The sequence below is a fragment of the Megalopta genalis genome, unplaced genomic scaffold (genome assembly GCF_051020955.1).
Source record: "Megalopta genalis isolate 19385.01 unplaced genomic scaffold, iyMegGena1_principal scaffold0023, whole genome shotgun sequence".
Taxonomy (NCBI): domain Eukaryota; kingdom Metazoa; phylum Arthropoda; class Insecta; order Hymenoptera; family Halictidae; genus Megalopta; species Megalopta genalis.
The window spans coordinates 802,116-819,621 of record NW_027476093.1 but is presented as its reverse complement, the minus strand read 5'-3'; the positions used below and the strand labels follow the sequence as shown (position 1 = coordinate 819,621).

The window sequence follows — 17,506 nt, the reverse complement described above, 5'->3', positions numbered from 1 at the left end:
ACGCGCGCGCGATTATTTCATTCACAGTTCCAGAAAGACAAAACGCGCATAGTCAACTTGCGTCAGTGTGAGAATCCATGCAAGTTAGGCCAATAGTATTATACGAGGAAGGAGAGCGTACCGAATTTCCGTGGAAAGAAACCGAAGCTGTCTCCGATCAGAAAATTATTTTAAATACGAGGATCGATATCGTCGCGCCAGCTGCGTCAGCAGTCGGTCGAGTAAGGAATTCGTTTCGGAAAAATCCTGCAGCTCGAACGAGGTGCCGCCATTGTGTCCTCTCCGATCCTCGTAAAATTTCGTACAAAGCGCGTAAATCGCAGGAACAGGCGGCAAACAGGTTGTCCAACAAAAAAAACAGCAGCATTCCCCGCAGGTATTTCTTGAACGTTCATTTTTTATTAGCGATAAATAAACTTACATATCTTTACAGTAACAACATCCTCTCGTAACTCTCGGAAAATATGGTAATTATCTATCCGCGTAAATACAATATAGATCAAGACTTCCATTCTGTTGTGTTCTCGTATCATCTTATTGTTGCTGCCACGTGCATGTGTTCCTCGTGGATTTAACCGTTCAACAACACACACCGACGAAAATACGGGAGCTCTGATCCTTTTTTTTTGAGAAAGTAAAGTAAACGAGAGAAAGGAAGAAAGAAAGGAGAAAAGAAAAGAAACGAAACGAAAGAAAAACCCTGTACGACGCGAAACGCGTACGGAGGATCTACGGCTGCGTGTACGGTTCAAAATGGCGCCTACGAGCCTTCGCGCATCGTCGACGCGCATCCCGTGAGCACTCGCTCTCTCGAGACGCGCGCGACCAATCGCCGAGAGGCGCCGTCGTCTCGACGCGTCCGACGCAGGACAACCGCTTTCGATTCTAATCGCTACAAATCGGCCATTCGCTCGACTCTAAAAGCAACCGGAGTATCTGTACGTGCAATAATTGTTGCTCTCTCAGCTCTGTGTGTCTGTATGTATGTATGTATGTATGTGTGTGTTTTATTCACGAGCCCTCGACCGCGTCGACAAGCTCGCGAACGTGTGAAACGAATCACGCGCGTCCTCGACTTTTAACACTCTCGAATTTACAAGCACCGAGTTTCTGTGTCGCGCAGAGCTCCGAACGGTGGACGATTCCAATTTGTCCGAGCCTTCGGGTCGAAAATTCACTGTCACGTATTCGTCGAAAAACATGGTCCGAATAGAAAAACATCACTGTGTTCGTGTGTAGCAGGATCGCCGCCTTTGGCAGTGGTTGCGATTGAAAACAGCTTATGATATCGCGAGTACAGTCCACCCGAAAGCCGCGACAATCGGACGATCGGAGGGCGCCACCGTTAAATCGCGGCGTCGCGTCCGCGGAACGATATAAGAGAGGTTAGGAAAGACGCGCGACGCTTTTACAGTCGGCGCGGCGCGGTGCGCGCGCGATTCCCGGCGTATGCCTGGACTGTGGTCAAAACAGAATAAAATAAAAACTTCAACGAAAACTTCTTTCCCGAGAAAGTTTTTATTTTATATTCGCTCGAGCATCCCCAACGGAAGAAACGAACCTCTCTCTCCCTACGCGCAATTCGCGTAGCCCCCGCGAATTGGTTCTAGAAAAATGTAAAATCGAAGAAACATCCACAGTCCGGCGATAGCGACATAACCTCGACGAGTCTGCGCGCGCAGCGACCGCAAACCGTGCTTCAACGATAGCGAGCGTACAAGTTTCGTCGAACGTAAAAAAAAAGAAAAACAAACAAACAAACGGGAACGCAATTAGCGAGGATCGTGCCGATCGCAACGACCGTCGCGCCGTCGCAAGATTTTCGGCGGCAAACATCATTTCGGCTCTCTCATTGCGTCTCTCCAATCGCGGCCATTTTGTGTCCCGGCGGCGTTGCCGGTCCGAACATTCCCGTTTTCGCAGAATCCGCCTCTGTATCGAAGCGTCCGTACTCCGCGTCGAAACCGAATCGCCTGTACTTTTCTCCTCGCCGACGGAAAGAAGGCTATACAATAGTCGAAAAATATGATTCGCCGATTAATCTCGTACAAGGCGATATATATATATGTGGTTTATACATACATAATATTTATACGCATGTACCAGTTAAGAGGAAAAAGCTTTCGTTTAATGATATACCGGGTGTCCCTTCGGTTCACACGCCGGAGGTAATCGTTACGTATGCGTGTACCGTGACCCGCAAAAGTGTTCGTACACCTTTTGAAGCATAATAACTTTCTTAAAACTGAACTAAGTGATTTAGATTTTTTTTCAGATGATAGAGGGACTGGTATACTAGGCAATGGAGCAAAATGTCTTTTTTAACCGTTTGCAGTCGAACAGCAACTCTGAGGCGCCACTGAAAATTGCTATATCATTCTCCAACATGATTCTTGCGTTTATCTGTACTTAATAAATTGTTCCAAGCGCAAATGTTGCGTCAACAACATTATAACATTAATGTTATATGTACAGTAGGAAAAATAATTATCAAAAGTAGAAATACTATAGGTTAGAAGTACTGAAAACCAAGAGTTTTCAGGTTAAAATAACGTCGAGTGCGAAGAGTTAAATTTTGCTATTATTTGCAATGACGGAAGAAAATCAAAAACGAGAGTTTTTTTTAACTTATTTATCCTTGTAACGATTATTAAAAAAATGCCTCTCGTAGATCTCGGTAACCTATGTGCTGAAAATTGATCTCCCGTTAGTTAAGTTAACCGAGAGTCGAGCTGCAAGCGTCGAAAGATTTTCAAAACTGCAGATTTCTTACCGAAACGAAGACATTTGTTTCAACATACAGTATCTCCATTTGATACAATTGTTTTTATCACGTATAAAATTGAACGTGTATGCTTATAGAATACTTCTGCCATTTGACAATTCATCAGACAAATTTAATATCACGAATATTCATTCGGATATAGTGCAGCAATATTTAACGTCGTCTCAGAGTCTCCACTCGAGTGCGAAGAGTTAAAGAACGAGAGTTTTCTATTTTTTTTCTGTCACTCCAAATAATAGCAAAATTTAAAAACACAAAACGTTTTGGTCATTGTCTAGTATACCAGTCCCTGTGTCATCTAAAAAGACATTCAACTCACTCGGTCCGATTTCAAGAAAGTTATTACGTCTTAAAAGGCGCGCATAATATTTTTGCGGGCCACTGTACGTTCACGAGCATGTCCAAGTGTCATTGTGCGCGCGTGCGATCGAAGTACGTCACTCGCGCCGCCGAGAATTCGTCAAAACCTTCCACCCCTCGATCGCAGCATCGCGGCTCGTACAAAGCATCCCCGTGCAACATTCATCGCCCAACGTCGATAATTCCGTCGATAATTAGCGATCATCGCGCGCCGTCGAGTCGAATACGTCTGCTGCGTGGCCAGCCGTCCCCGGACGGTCAAGGGCGACGTTTTTCTTGACCGCAAAAAAAATGAACGCCCTATCGATCCGCGAACGGGTCAACGCAACCGAACATCCCTTTTCCGTTTTCGTAGTTCTCGCGAGGCCGCGCACGGTTGTGGAAAAAAACGTCCACAAAAGGAGTACCTCGTCGACGGTTTTACAAAAAATTTAGCGCGCCTTAGCCACCGCGAGCCACGTCCCAATCTCATCCTCGAGGCTGGACGCGCGCTCACGCGATTCACAAGATCACGATCTTACATGTAAAAAAGAATGAAACATCCCCCCGCAGCCCTCCGCGCGCAGCTGTCCCGTTCGAGCGGTCGAGGTTTTGTCGTTTCTCAAGTCACTTCCACTCCGAGAGCACTATTATAGGTTCCACACTGATTTCAGAGAACGGACCCCAACTGCCTGGAACACCTCCGACCCCCTGGCCAACATGCTCCGACCCCCTGTCTCGTCGCGACGTCGTGATTAACGCTAAGTGTCCTTAGGATAAGTAACATTGAACCGCGCGCGACAACGTGTCCCATCGTAAGTAAGTTTGAAGCAATATCGTTGTTTAGGCGGCGAACGGGCCCGCAGCGGCGTTCCTGTTTTGTTTTCATTGCGCGAAACGATCGGCGAACGCGGCTGCGTCCGTTTGCCACCGGTCTCACAGCGACCAACTCTTTTTTCAGCCGGCACCAGACGGTGGACCGCGACGCAATGAGCGTCTTCCAAGTGTAGAACATTCGCAGCCGGCTTCGAGGAGAGTCTCTGCGGTGGTCCTGGACCATCGGATGAATTCTTCTGGATCCCTTAACGCTCCCCTTCAGGATTCTGAGCGTTCACAGCAGCAACGCCGGTGGCAACGGCCGCGGCGTACCGCTGTCGCCTTCTCCTAACGACGGAGAGCGTGCTCAATTTTCGACGGCGGTGCGAAGACGGGACCGAGGAACGACTGTAATCCCATCTCGCTGCCCGTCTGCCTCAAAGGACCGGTTCTTCGTCGGTGTCCTCATTGTCCTCTTGCTCCTGCGCCGCGCACTGGGCTCCGGATCCCGCTGGCAAGGAGCTGGTTTTTACTCGTCTTTGCCTCTTCTGCTGACCGCCGCCGCCGCCGCTGCCGCCGTTGCTGCTGCTGCTAGCGCTGGAGATGCTCGAATTGCTGATCGAGTTAGCGCAGGCCAGGTCCAAGTCTGTTCGGTGGCCGTGCGCGTCTATTAATGGCCGCAGGGCGGACCTCAGGGACCAGGAGAGCCGGGGATAGGTGCGCTCTTGCTGCGTCGTCGACTCTTTGCTTTGATTCTGTGCCTGCGGAAGAATGAATTGTTTTAATGATGATTCAAGTATCGACAAGATTCAAGAGGAACATGGAGTAACGATTGCAGTTCAATAGGGTAGCAATATGTTAGCATGGCGAAGGTCGGTGAAGGTGGAAAATGACGACAGAGGAAGCTGTTGACCTACGAAGCTGTTGATCGATTCACTTGATGTTCATGTACTGCTCGTAGCGTCGATGAATAATGGAATGGAGGAGAAAGAGTGAAGGGTTTGAGGTAATTGAGATAACTGAATCGGAGCGGGTCTAGTGCGACAACGTCGTCCGACACGATCTCTCCTCTACATTTTGAGACCGATTAGAATTTTCTAACATTTTTAGTTTTCACGTGATACTTAATTTTTATAACAAAGTTTGAGCTTTCACAAAAGCTCATTTCTTTCAAAAACCGAGAGTGATGAAGCAATTCGGTTTTCCACATTAATTTATAGTTATTTAGAACAGAAAACAATTAATAAATTATATACCACTATATTCAGAAAACTCTTCTCTACATTTTGAGATCGATTAGAACTCTCTAACGTTTTCACTTTTCACGCAACACCTAATTTTCATAACAAAGTTTGATCTTTCACAAAAGCTCGTTTCTTTCAAAAACTGAGGCTGATGAAGCAATTCGGTTTTCCACATTAATTTATAGTTATTTAGAACAGAAAAAAATTAATAAATTGTATGCCATTATATTCAGAAAACTCTCCTCTATATTTTGAGATCGATTAGAACTCTCTAACGTTTTCACTTTTCACGCAACACCTAATTTTCATATCAAAGTTTGAGCTTTCACAAAAGCTCATTTCTTTCAAAAACTGAGGGCGATGAAGCAATTCGGTTTTCGCATTCTTGTCCGCAAAACGAAGCTCTACAAGCATTTCATATCGGCTATAGGAAATCCGGAAAAGGTTTGACTTTATCGGATAATTATCGCTCGCGGGCCTCGCTAAATGCGCGCCTAACAATGACGACCGGCGCTATAAATACCGCGCTCACCTCGGCAAGGTCGCTCGGCCTGGTTTCCTGGGAAGCCACCAGCTTCTTGCTCTCGGCGAACTGCCTGATCGATTTCTCCCGCACGTATACAAACGGTCTGATGACCCTGAGATCCTGCCGGCGGATGTAGTAATGCGCCTTCATGGTTTTCAGCTTGCCGCCGTGGAACACCGAGACGAGGAAGCCGTCGGTGAGGTCGTCGAGATGCTGGCCGATCGCCAGCACGTTGTAATTGTGCCGCTTGGCGATCGAGTATAGCCGCGCTCTGATCGTCCGATCGCAAAAGCTGCACGCGCCGTTCGCGTCCAGAGAATCCACGGACCGATTGTCGCCGGGATCGCAGCTCGACTTGCCGGTATAGTCCTCGTAGAAATAAGGGACGCTCATGGTCTTCAGGTAGCTCATCATACCGATGGGGTCCTGTCCGTTCGTGTCCACCGCGGCCGCGCCGATCTGGAAATCGATGCCCTTCGACCTCGCGTAAAATCTGTACTGATGCAACGTGTGCAGCAAGGTCAGCGAGTCCTTGCCGCTGATCGACAAGCACACCAGCACCTTGTCGTTATCCCTGATCATATCGAACTCCTGTATAGCCTCGACGGCTGGCTTCCACACGCTCTTCGGCGGGCAATGCCACTGCGGCCTCGCCGCGTCAGCTTTCCCGTCCTTCGCCTCGAACGCGACCTCCTGATCCTCCTCCTCCTTCAAGTCGCTCGAGCACTCCTCGTCCTCCGAGAAGTCGTCGTTCTGACGGACCTGTTGTTTGCAGTTCGGCTTGCCGACCAAGCCGGTCATAGACGCCGCCCTCGGCTTCCGGCCGTAGCTGTTCGTCGAGTTCGACTCGGCGCTGCTGCTGCGCTTCAGGTCCACCGAGTCCAGCGACTTGTCGCTCTCGTGGAACGACAAATTGATACCGCTGTCCTGCGAGCTGACCGAGTTCACCGCCGAGTAGATCTTTGGCAGGATCTTCCTGGCGTCGCCGATCTCCAAGCCGCCCCTCTCCTGGCCGTCCTCGTCGTTCAGGTCGTCGTCCAGGTCGTGAACCACCTCCTCGTCGTCGGTCTTCGACTGGCTGCGCGCCAGCTGCTCGCTCTCCGTCGGCTTCATCACGTAGATCACCGTCTCGTCGGACGAGCACTCGCTGGACATCTTGCTCTCCTGCTGCGTCAGCTCGCCGACCTTCCCCGAGATCTCGATCGGGCCGCTTCGTCTGCCGCTGGACAGCCTAGGCGACGCGGACGCCGGAACCGGTCTGCCTCTGTCCGGCGAGCCGCAGCCATTGGAGGAAACATCGGAGGCGGAGGCGTCCGGCGAGTGCCTGTGCAGCCCGTCGACGGCGTTCACCATGCACCTGATCTCGGATTTCACCTCGCTGGCCATCTCCTTCGAGAACTCCATCAGGTACTCGGCTATGTTGCTCGCGGTGAACGAGTCGTGCCTCATCTTGTCCTCGGCGCTCGGCGCGGCGACGTTCCGCGAGTGGTGCTGCGGCGTGTTCTCCGACGTGTTCGTCTCCGAGAGCGCGTCGTCCACCTTCGAGATCACCTCCCGGATCTCGGACTTGATCTCCGTCGCCAGCTCCTTCGTCACCTCCTTCACGTACGCGCTCAGATCGTCCTCGGACCTTTGGCCGCCGTTCGCGGTGATCGGCGAGGACCTGCCGCCGGCCGCGAACTTCTCCGCGTAGTCGCCAACCGAGGAGTACGAGGACGGCGGCGAGGCCGTGTTGTGATAGCTCAAGGACAAGATCGAGTGACTCGGGCTGCCGCTCTCTAGCTCCAGCGAGTTCAGCTCGGTCTGGCTGCTGCAGCTGCAATGATGCCGCCTGGGCCTGCCGGAGTTGCCGTTGTTCCCGCTCAAGCCTAGACTGGTCAGCGTTTGGGGGCTCAGGGGGAGTGGCGGGATGGGGGAGGACGAGGAGGAGGCGACCTTGCGGTTCACCGAGGCGTTCTCCCCGCCGCTGGTGCTGCCCAGGGAGTTGCATCTGGCGCGGCCTGCGTTGCCAGCTTCTATCAAGTCTCTTTCTTCCTTTATAGGCCTGCTGCCGGCGTGGGAGATCGCACTGAGCGCCGATGCCGTGACCACCTCGCCGACGGCGAACCTGACGGGCATCGGGGAGCTCGGGCAAGTGGCCGGCGACCTCTGGCCACCCGTGGAGCCATGGTTCCGGTCCACGCTCGCAGACCGTTCTTCCTCGTTGCCGCTGGAGTAGCAAGGCTGGAACTCGGTCGCGGAGTTCAGCAGCGTCTTCCGGACCGAGCTGAGCACCGGCAGGCTTCGGTGCCTCGGCGAGCTGGCCGACATCATCTGCAGGTTGCCGGTGCGCGGGATGTCGCTGTTCAGCCGGCGGATGCTGTTCACCAGGGCCAAGCAGCTGATCTGGTTGTCGTGCGTGGTGGTCGGCGTGTGATGGCCCAGCCGGTTCCAGGACAGCGTCGGATTGAAGGGTACCTCCTGCTTCACGTTCTGCGAGTTGCCCAGCAACAGATCCTGCGCCTCGCTGGGCAGCATGAACCATCGCAACGCCTCCATCCGCTCGGACACGAAGTTGTAGCTGCGGTCGATCTGCAACGGGTATCTCTGCGCCATCTTTCTCGCACGGTTGAAGATGTTCCGCGCGGTCTGAAGACAGTCGCCGTAGTTCTGAGGCAGCACGCCGGCGCCGGACACTCTGCGTTCCGACGCGTTCATCTTGCCGTCGGTGTACCGGATCGAGCTGAGCCACTTCCGTTCTTTGAACACGCTGTTCGTGTGGTGCCGCCATTCGCCGGTGTCCGGGTTCAGGACGTACTGAGGCAGCAGCTTCCAGCCCTCCGTCGCGACCATCTTCAGGGCCTCGAGCACGAAGGCTACCTCCGCTTCGGACATGAAGTACGGGAACGAGAGTTTCGCGAAACCTGGACGCAGACCCTCGGTGTTCGTTTCCTCGTTGTCGGTGGTCTTCTCGCTGAAACGAAGGAGAGAGTATGAACGATTTGGTTTTTGTCAGGGATTGGTGGAGGAATATCGTGGGCATGGTTTAGAGCTTCGTACCCGTCTGCGAGCACCTTCTGGTACTCCTTCGCGAGTTCTTGGTCGATGCCCATAAGGTCGTGAGCGTAACGACCAGCACACGCGCATCCGCCGCGCGATTGTATACCGAAGACGTCGTTCAAAACGGCGCAGACGAAGTTGTGGTGAAGGAACGTGCCGCGCGGGTGACGCACCATGAACGAGAAGATGGGCAATCTCTTGACGTTCTGCGAGCCGCTGCCGAGAAGAATCAGCTCCGGGATCGTGCGCACGTGGGCCAACACTTGCCTAAAGGGGGCAGAGAGATGAGCGTGGTTTTAAATGCAGATACAGTGATGTCTCCATCATTGACGCGCATATTGTCTCCCTAACTGACGCGACGATTGTTCACAGAAATGGAAAGTTTAGGAGGAGGAGACACGATTATTCGAGGCTTGTGGTTCATTTTTACAGTTAGGGGTTGTCAACAATTATAAAAACCAACTGCGAGGCTCGACTATACAGTAATGTCTCCCTAATTGACGCTCGGATTGTCTCCTTAACTGACGCTCGGATTGTCCACAAGACTGGACAATTTGGGAGGAAGAGATACGATTATTCGATCCTTGCGGTTTATTTTTATAATTACGAATTGCTAACGACTATAAAAACAAGCTGCGAGGCTCGACTGTACAGCAATGTCTCCCTAATTGACGCTAGGATTGTCTCCCTAACTGACGCGTAGATTGTTCATAAAAGTGGACCATTCGGGAACGGCAGATACGATTATTCGAGCCTTTTGGCTCGATTTTATAGATATTAACAATCGATAACCACAAAAAACGAGGCACAAGGGTCGAACAATCGTATCTCCTCTTCCAAAATTGTGCGCCCATTTTTCTGCGCAATCTGAGCGTCAATTAAGGAGACATTACTGTACAGTAATGACGCTCCACTTGTCCACAAAAATTGGCGTACAACTTGGGAACAGCAGATGCGATTATTCGATCTCTGCGACTCGTTTTTATAGTTATTAACAATCGATAACCACAAAAAACGTGCCACAAGGCTCGAACAATCGTATCTGCTCTTCCAAGTTCGAAAATTAATTACAGTTTTTCTCGGGATACAGTAATGTCTCCCTGATTGACACTCATATTGTCCACAAATGGTACAAAAATCGCATCAAAATGGACAATTTGGGAACAGCAAATACGATTATTCGAGCCTTACGGTTCGTTTTTATAGTTACGAATTGTCAACAATACTAAAAACGAGCTGCGAGGCTTGACTGTACAGCAATGTCTCCCTAACTGACGCTCGGATTGTCTCCCTAACTGACGCGCAGATTCTTCATAAAAATGGACAATGGGTTCCTGAGGTCATATTATTTATTAAAAAGAAAATACTGACCAATGAGAGGCGAGCTCGGGAGGCACAAAGCGGCCGAGCCAACGAGCGCATAAAGCCCAGTTCACCTTACTGCGCTCGGCCGTCTCGCGCTAACCGATCTCGCTTCTCATTGGTTAGCACATTTCCGCCAATAACTCGAGAACGCCGCCTCGTAGAAAATTTTCGTAAAGGAGAAAAAGTTACTTCAAATCACCTCAGGAATGTTATTTTAACAGCGCGATTCCTACCTGGAGATTTTATCTTGCCGGGCAACGATAGCGCGCGGCGTCACGTTCTCCTTCAATTGAACCGCGAGGCCGCATCTGATGGTCTCGACGACACCGGCAGTGCCGCTCTCCTCCCTCAGCTCCGGGTCACGATGATAGTGATGGGAGTCCCTCATGTCTTCGGTGCCAATTTGATCCTTGAGCAGGGACCGTTTCGCGACGACCACGCCGGGCGACTGGACGCCGCCGATGAATTTGTGTCCGGCAAAAATAATCGCGTCTTTGTGCACCGTTGTCTCGCCGACACCCGGTAAATGCGGATTCATGTCGATCTGGACGTACGGGGCTGGAAAAAAAAGCGAACGCGGATGTTTTCTCCTTTTCTTCTCAGATTTTTTCGGAATTTTTCTTCTTTGCGTTCGGCGACCTTGTCTTATCTAAGTTAGCATCACCGTCGATTATTACCTGCCGCCGTGTAATCCCAGATGCTGAGCGCCCCGAATTGGTGCAGCAGAAGGGTCGTCGCGACGTCATCCGCCAAAACGCCGGTTATGCAACTGGCAGCGCTGAAGCAGCCGATCATTTGCGTAACACCCTCCGCTCGCACTTTGGCCAGGCTCCGCTCGAGATCGTTCAGGTCCAAGAAACCCTCCCGGGTCTCCGACACTCGCATTATCTATTGGAATTATTATTATTATTATTATTATTGCTATTCCGTTGGGATATTGCGATCGGCGCGCGATAATAATCCGCATCGACATCGGCGAATGCCGTCTCGCGAACGAGGATTTCCGAGGCGGTGGCCAAATTGTGGAGAAACAAATTCGTACGGTAATAAAAAGATAATATATACAGTGTGTCCCACAATTATGGTACTTCCGAGAAATGAGGGATTCCCGAGGCGATTTGAAGCAACTTTTTCCTTTACGAAAATTTTCTCCGACGCATCGTTCACGAGTTATTAACGAAACAACAGTGACCAATGAGGGGCGAGCTCTCGGCTGGCGCGAGGCGGCGCAGTCAACGAGCGCGCGAACCCCTAGTTCCGCTCATTGGCTCGGCCGTCTAGTGCCGGGCGAGTTGCCTCCCATTGGTCACCGTTTTTCGTTAATAACTCGTAAACGAAGCCGCGGATTGCAATTTCGCTGAGGAAAAAGTTGCTTCAAATCATCTCAGGAATCCCTTATTTACCGGAAATACCATAATTTTGAGACACCCTGAATTATATATAATATAATAATAATAAAAGCCATAAAATATTCGTGCGAACGTTTCCACGAAATTATTCAAAACGGAATAACTGTTTTTTTTTTAGAATTGGAATAAGTTACTTGAATTTTGTTTGGAATGATAAAAAGACTGGTCTGTCAGAGAACGATAAAAAAGTCTGAGATATTATCTGTTCAATTTTGCAATCGCTTGCAATGGCTAAATGAAAGATCAAGCTCGTCGTTGCTTTATTTGAGCCTTTGACGGAAATTTAAAAATATGCGTTTTGTAGAATCCGGTAAGTTACGCGTGTATCGAAATTTTTATGGAAACCGGTTGACCTTGATATCGACTGTAAAACAATTATACAAGGTGTACCAAAATTATGGTGTTTTCGGGAAATAAGGGATTCCTGAGACAATTTGAAGCAACTTTTTCCTTTACAAAAATTTTCTCCGAGGCTTCGTTTACGAGTTATTCGCGATAAACACTGAACCAATGAGGGGCAAGCTCGCCCGGCGCTAGACGGCCGAGCCAATGAGCGGAGCTGGGCTTCGCGCGCTCGTTGGCTGTGCCGCCTCGCGTCAGCCGAGTTCGCCCCTGATTGGTCAACGTTTTTTCGTTAATAACTCGTGAACGGTGCCTCGTAGAAAATTTTTGTAAAGGAAAAAGTTGCTTCGAATGACCAGGAATCTCTAATTTTCCGGAAACACCATAATTTTGGGACACCCTGTAGATTGCGAGAAACTTTAAAAGACACGAGTGTTTCATATTTTCGTCGATCCGAGTAATAGCGATATTTAAAAAAAAAATGTACTTTAGTCATTGTCTAATAGGTCCTCCTGTCGTTTAAAAACAAATTCAAGCGATTTAGTGCAGCTTAGAGAGAACAGTTATATACGTACAGTAATGTCTCCCTATTTGACACTAATTGCCTACTTTTATTTATTATACTTTTATTATACTTTGTCTCCCTAATTATCCACTTTTGGGGACAATCTGCGCGTCAATTAGGGAGACATTACTGTATTTGCTTTTGGAAGGTATGCGAACAGTTTCGCGTGCCACTTGTAACGCGCGATGGTTTCGAAATTGACTCGAAGTTTGTTTGTTTGCGAAATGGGATCAGGTAATTTGCTATGCCAAAAAGAAAACCTCCCCAAACATGCGATACGATGGAAACGTGTGCTTACACACGCGATATACTGGAGCAGGTCTTAATCGAACGATTAGATTGGATTTATTTTAATTCGGAGTTATATTTAACTCGTTCCGGTAGCTAATCCTGGCTCTCTTATTGGATAGTCGGATTAGATCGGAATCACATTTCACGCGCGTCGTGCGCACGTAAATACGGCGGGCGAGATTTGTATAGAGACAGCAATAGTCACTGGCGAAAGAAGCTTAGTATTCTGTTAATAAAATGAAGTTTCTGTTTAATATACGGCGAATAATAAGAAATATTTTTATTATAAGTGTGTAGAAAATATATTATCTTATATTATACATAAATATATAATATTTTATATACATACATAAATATATAATATTTTACATATTTATGTCAAGGTTATATATAAATATATAATATATATATATTATTATAATTTATATAATATATTATATAAAAATATATAATATTTTATATATTTATCTATAATATAAGATAATATTTTTTATATATATTTTTTTATACATATATTTTATATATTTATGTATAATATACAATAATATATTTAGATATTTATATACTTACATATATTTTTATATACATAAAAACTGTCTCTATTTTCCGTGTGATCAACATAAAATAATAAAACGCACAGCTATACAGTGAAATTAAAATAAGTAAATGAGAAAAATGAAATTACAAAATAGAAATAAACTTATGAAAATGAAACTATGAAATGAAATGAAAATAAAAACGATACAGCAACGTTAAAGTGTGAGAATGGAGTAAAATTGATACTGCAACGTTGCAAAAGTTTATTCGTAGTATAAATAATAAGATATTTGAAGTATATAATTATTAGCCACAAAGATGGAAATATTAAAAATATTAGTATTTTAATATTTTTGTTTTTCTTAACACATTTTGTTAACTATACCTATGCAAATTTCACTGTTACAATCACACGCTTTATCATTTATATATTGTTTATACAGAAACTAAAAGAGTTTTTTGTTCGTTAAACTGTCCATTTATTTCTCATTGTTCGCTCACATAATCGACAGGCACTTTATTTTATTTAAAGAATATTCACATTTTTTTATACCAAAGAATGCATACAAACGTGTTCTTTTCTATAAAAATCTAGCGAATGATTTTTAATGGCACTGTATTACGTTTCAGACGTCGGGATCTAAAAATCACTAAAAGTCACTTAATCGACTGTTAACCTCTTAGTCACGACGCGCCACTATACCGGGTGTCCCAAAAATGTCTCGCAATCCGGAAATGGCGGATTCCTCGAATCATTTGAAGCAACTTCTTCCTTTACAAAAATGTTCTCCGAGGCACCGTTAACGAGTTATTAACGAAAAACAGTGACCAATAAGAATCGAGTACGGCCGACGCGAGGCGGCCCAACCAATCAGCGCGCGAAGCCCAGTTCCGCTCATTGGCTCGGTCACCTCGCGCCAGCCGAGCTCGCCTCTCATTGATCACTGTTTTTCGTTAATAACTCGTTAACGGTGCCTCGGAGAAAATTTTTGTAAAGGAAAAAGTTGCTTCGAATGACCCGAGGAACCCGCCACATTCGGATTGCGAGACATTTTTGGGACACCCTGTAGTGGCTCGCTCTAGTTGCTCACTCTCTCTCCGTTCGAATGAAATAATCATCTTCCTATGCATTGTTTCACATTTCTTTTGTCTTCACATCGATTTACAACAGTCTTAACAATATACAGACGGAATACGTACAGTATCAGACACTGTACAGTACATATCAAAATCTACATAAAAGGTTATTAAGTGACGCTGAAAGCCCATTTAAAACGTGTTGAACTGTCGTTGAGCGTGCACGCGGGACGCATAAATTTCAGGAGAACCGCGGAAAACCGCGTGTCAACTCCGCGCCGGAACAAGTGCTTACAAAGGAAAGCACGCGAAACGGCGACGCGACGGTCCTAGCGTGGGAAGCAAGTGGCATTGCCAAAGCGTCGGGAGAACTTTGCGCGAAAAAAAAAAAGAAAAACAGAAGCTCAGCACTCCAAAGAAGTGTCGGGAAAACAGCACACGATTCCAAAGCAGTTCACACGCTTTCCCGCGGATCGCGGGAAATTTATGCTCCGAGGGAGAGGAGGAAGAGACGAGCGGAACTCGGTGAATCAGAAATGTACTCTCGACGAAGCTTCAGCATGTACAGTCGCCCACAAAAGTGTTCGTACACCCTTTTTAAAGTGACTTTTTTAAAACTGGATTAAATGACTTGGATTTTTTTTTAGATGATAGAGGGATTTAGGATACTAGACAGTGCCAGAAATGTTTTTTTTTAATTCTGATATTATTTGGAATGAAAAAGAAAAATATAGAAAACTCTCGTTTTTTTTTTTAGTTTTTTGTCTGAGTGTATAACGAAAATTTGAAACATTCGTTTCGTAGATCTCGCTAACTTATATTATGCATGTTGAAAATTTTATCAAATTGTTTAAATAGATACAATTGTTTAGACCGGTTAAATGCGATTCTATTTCATTTGTGCATGTTTAAAGTAGGTATTTTCGCAAGATTGTCTAGAAACAAAATCTTGATTTTAAGTAAATAAAAATTACGCTAATTTTAAGGTGTGCTATGTTTTTGTCTTGGACTGTATTTCTATATTGTTGTCGGTATCATGTACGTAGTTCTTTCGGTGTAAGATATTTTATTACCGAGTAATATTGGAAAATGTTGATACGTTAATATACGGATGTTTCTTCTCAAGAGCACAGTAATGTCTTTCTAATTGACGCTCAGATTATCCACGAAAATGGACAATTTGAGAAAAGGAGATACGATTATATTTTACTATACATTTATATTTATATTATACTATATATTTACTATATATTTTACTACATATTTTTACTATATACATTTTCCTATATATACTTTTTACTATATCACTACATTTATTTACTGTATATTATATATTTATACTATATATTAATAATTGTCGACAATTCGTAACTATAAGAACAAACGGCAAGCCTCGAATAATCGTATCTCCTCTTCCCAAATTGTCCATTTTTGTGGACAATCTGAGCGTCAATTAGAGAGACATTACTGTACAATAGAAGACCTTGAATTCTAATAATATTTACATAGTCTCATCAATTTCACCGATCCACTTCTATCATAAATTGCATCAAATGCTCAATCTAATTATAACGTTTATTGGAGGCGTTCTCAGCTACCTCACGTGGTAACGTCAACAACGTTACAGGTAACAGCTCCGGTGTCTTCCGCAACGTTCGAACGCGTTTGGAGTGTCCCCAAGCTTCTTAGATCGAGAATACTTCTTGACTCACCGTTGAAAAATCTTCGGCCGCGAATTATCCGCACGCTCCACGCCCCCCCCCCCCCCCCCACCCCTCTCCCCACGAAAGCGAGAGAGAGAGAGAGAGAGAGAGAGAGAGAGAGAGAGAGAGAGAGAGAGGGTACAATCGAGAGAGAAAGCAAGAGAGAGCGCGAGAAGGTACGATCGAGAGAGAGAGAGAGAGAGAGAGAGAGAGAGTGAGCGCGAGAAGGTAAGATCGAGAGAGAGAGAGAGAGAGAGAGAGAGAAAGAGAGTGAGAGCGAGAAGGTACGATCGAGAGAGAGAGAGAGAGAGAGAAAGAGAGTGAGCGCGAGAAGGTACGATCGAGAGAGAGAGAGAGAGAGAGAGAGAGAGAGAGAGCGAGAAGGTATGATCGAGAGAGAGAGAGAGGGCGATCGAGAGAGCGATCAAGAGAGACAGAGCGGGAGAGGGAGACAGCGACCGAGAGAGAGAGAGAGCGTGAGAGAGGGCGATCGAGAGAGAGAGAGCGTGAGAGAGGGCGATCGAGAGAGAGAGAGAGAGCGAGAGAGGGCGATCGAGAGAGAGAGAGAGAGCGAGAGAGGGAGACAGCGATCGAGAGAGAGAAAGAGAGCGTGAAAGAGGACGTTCGAGAGAGAGAGAGAGAGCGTGAGAGAGGGCGATCGAGAGAGAGAGAGAGAGCGATCGGGAGAGAGAGAAAGAGCGATCGGGAGAGATAGTGTGAGAGAGAGAATGAGAGAGAAAGAGCGATCGGGAGAGAGAGAGAAAGCGAGAGAGAGCGAGAGAGAGAGCGCGATCGGGAGAGAGAGAGCGATCAAGAGAGAGAGAGAGAGAGAGAGAGAGAGCGCGCGAAAGAGCGATCAAGAGAGAGAGAGAGCGATCAAGAGAGAGAGAGAGAGAGAGAGAGCGCGAAAGAGCGATCAAGAGAGAGAGAGAGCGATCAAGAGAGAGAGAGAGGGAGAGAGAGAGATCGAAAGAGAAAGCGATCGAGAGAGAGAGTGAGAGAGTCAGAGAGAGAAAGCGATCGAGAGAGAGAGAGTGAGAGAGTCAGAGAGAGAGAGGGAGAGAGAGCGATCGAGGATGAGAGAGCAATCGAGAGTGAGAGAGACACACATACACACAAAAATACATCTTTTTTATCTTACCCTGACACCATGCTCCCGCCAAGGCCGCAGATTCGCGTGATGCTCAAACGGTCCGACGAACACCACCGTGGATTTCGTGAGATCAAGGTGTCGTAGGAGCGCGCGAAGGGCAGCCGCCGTGCCTTGACCCGTGAACAGCACCGCATCCTGCTCGCCGGCCCCCACCGCGTGTCTCACGATGTCTCTGGCTTCGTGTCTGCAACACGTTCGTCGTCGGTCAGGATATATCGATTCGTCCTTCCGCTGACGTTAACGATCGTATAAAAAGAAACCCGGCTGGCGGATCCGCCGAGGGCGTACCAGCGATTCCCTCGCGTTTCCTCGGCC

General features: G+C 47.2%; 1 protein-coding gene across 1 annotated transcript in view; it reads right to left on the bottom strand.

The window, feature by feature from the left end:
• Window positions 1-379: 379 nt before the first annotated feature.
• LOC117217812 (uncharacterized) overlaps window positions 380-17,506 on the bottom strand; it is a 163,151-nt gene continuing 146,024 nt past the window's right edge. Inside the window, exons 3-8 of the mRNA XM_033465655.2 lie at window positions 17,180-17,375; window positions 10,792-11,002; window positions 10,348-10,672; window positions 8,750-9,016; window positions 5,717-8,663; window positions 380-4,701 (exon numbers count right to left, since the gene is read on the bottom strand). Of these exons, the coding sequence (XP_033321546.2) occupies window positions 4,378-4,701; window positions 5,717-8,663; window positions 8,750-9,016; window positions 10,348-10,672; window positions 10,792-11,002; window positions 17,180-17,375 (4,270 nt within the window). The 3' untranslated portion in view covers window positions 380-4,377. The remainder of the gene's footprint in view (window positions 4,702-5,716; window positions 8,664-8,749; window positions 9,017-10,347; window positions 10,673-10,791; window positions 11,003-17,179; window positions 17,376-17,506) is intronic.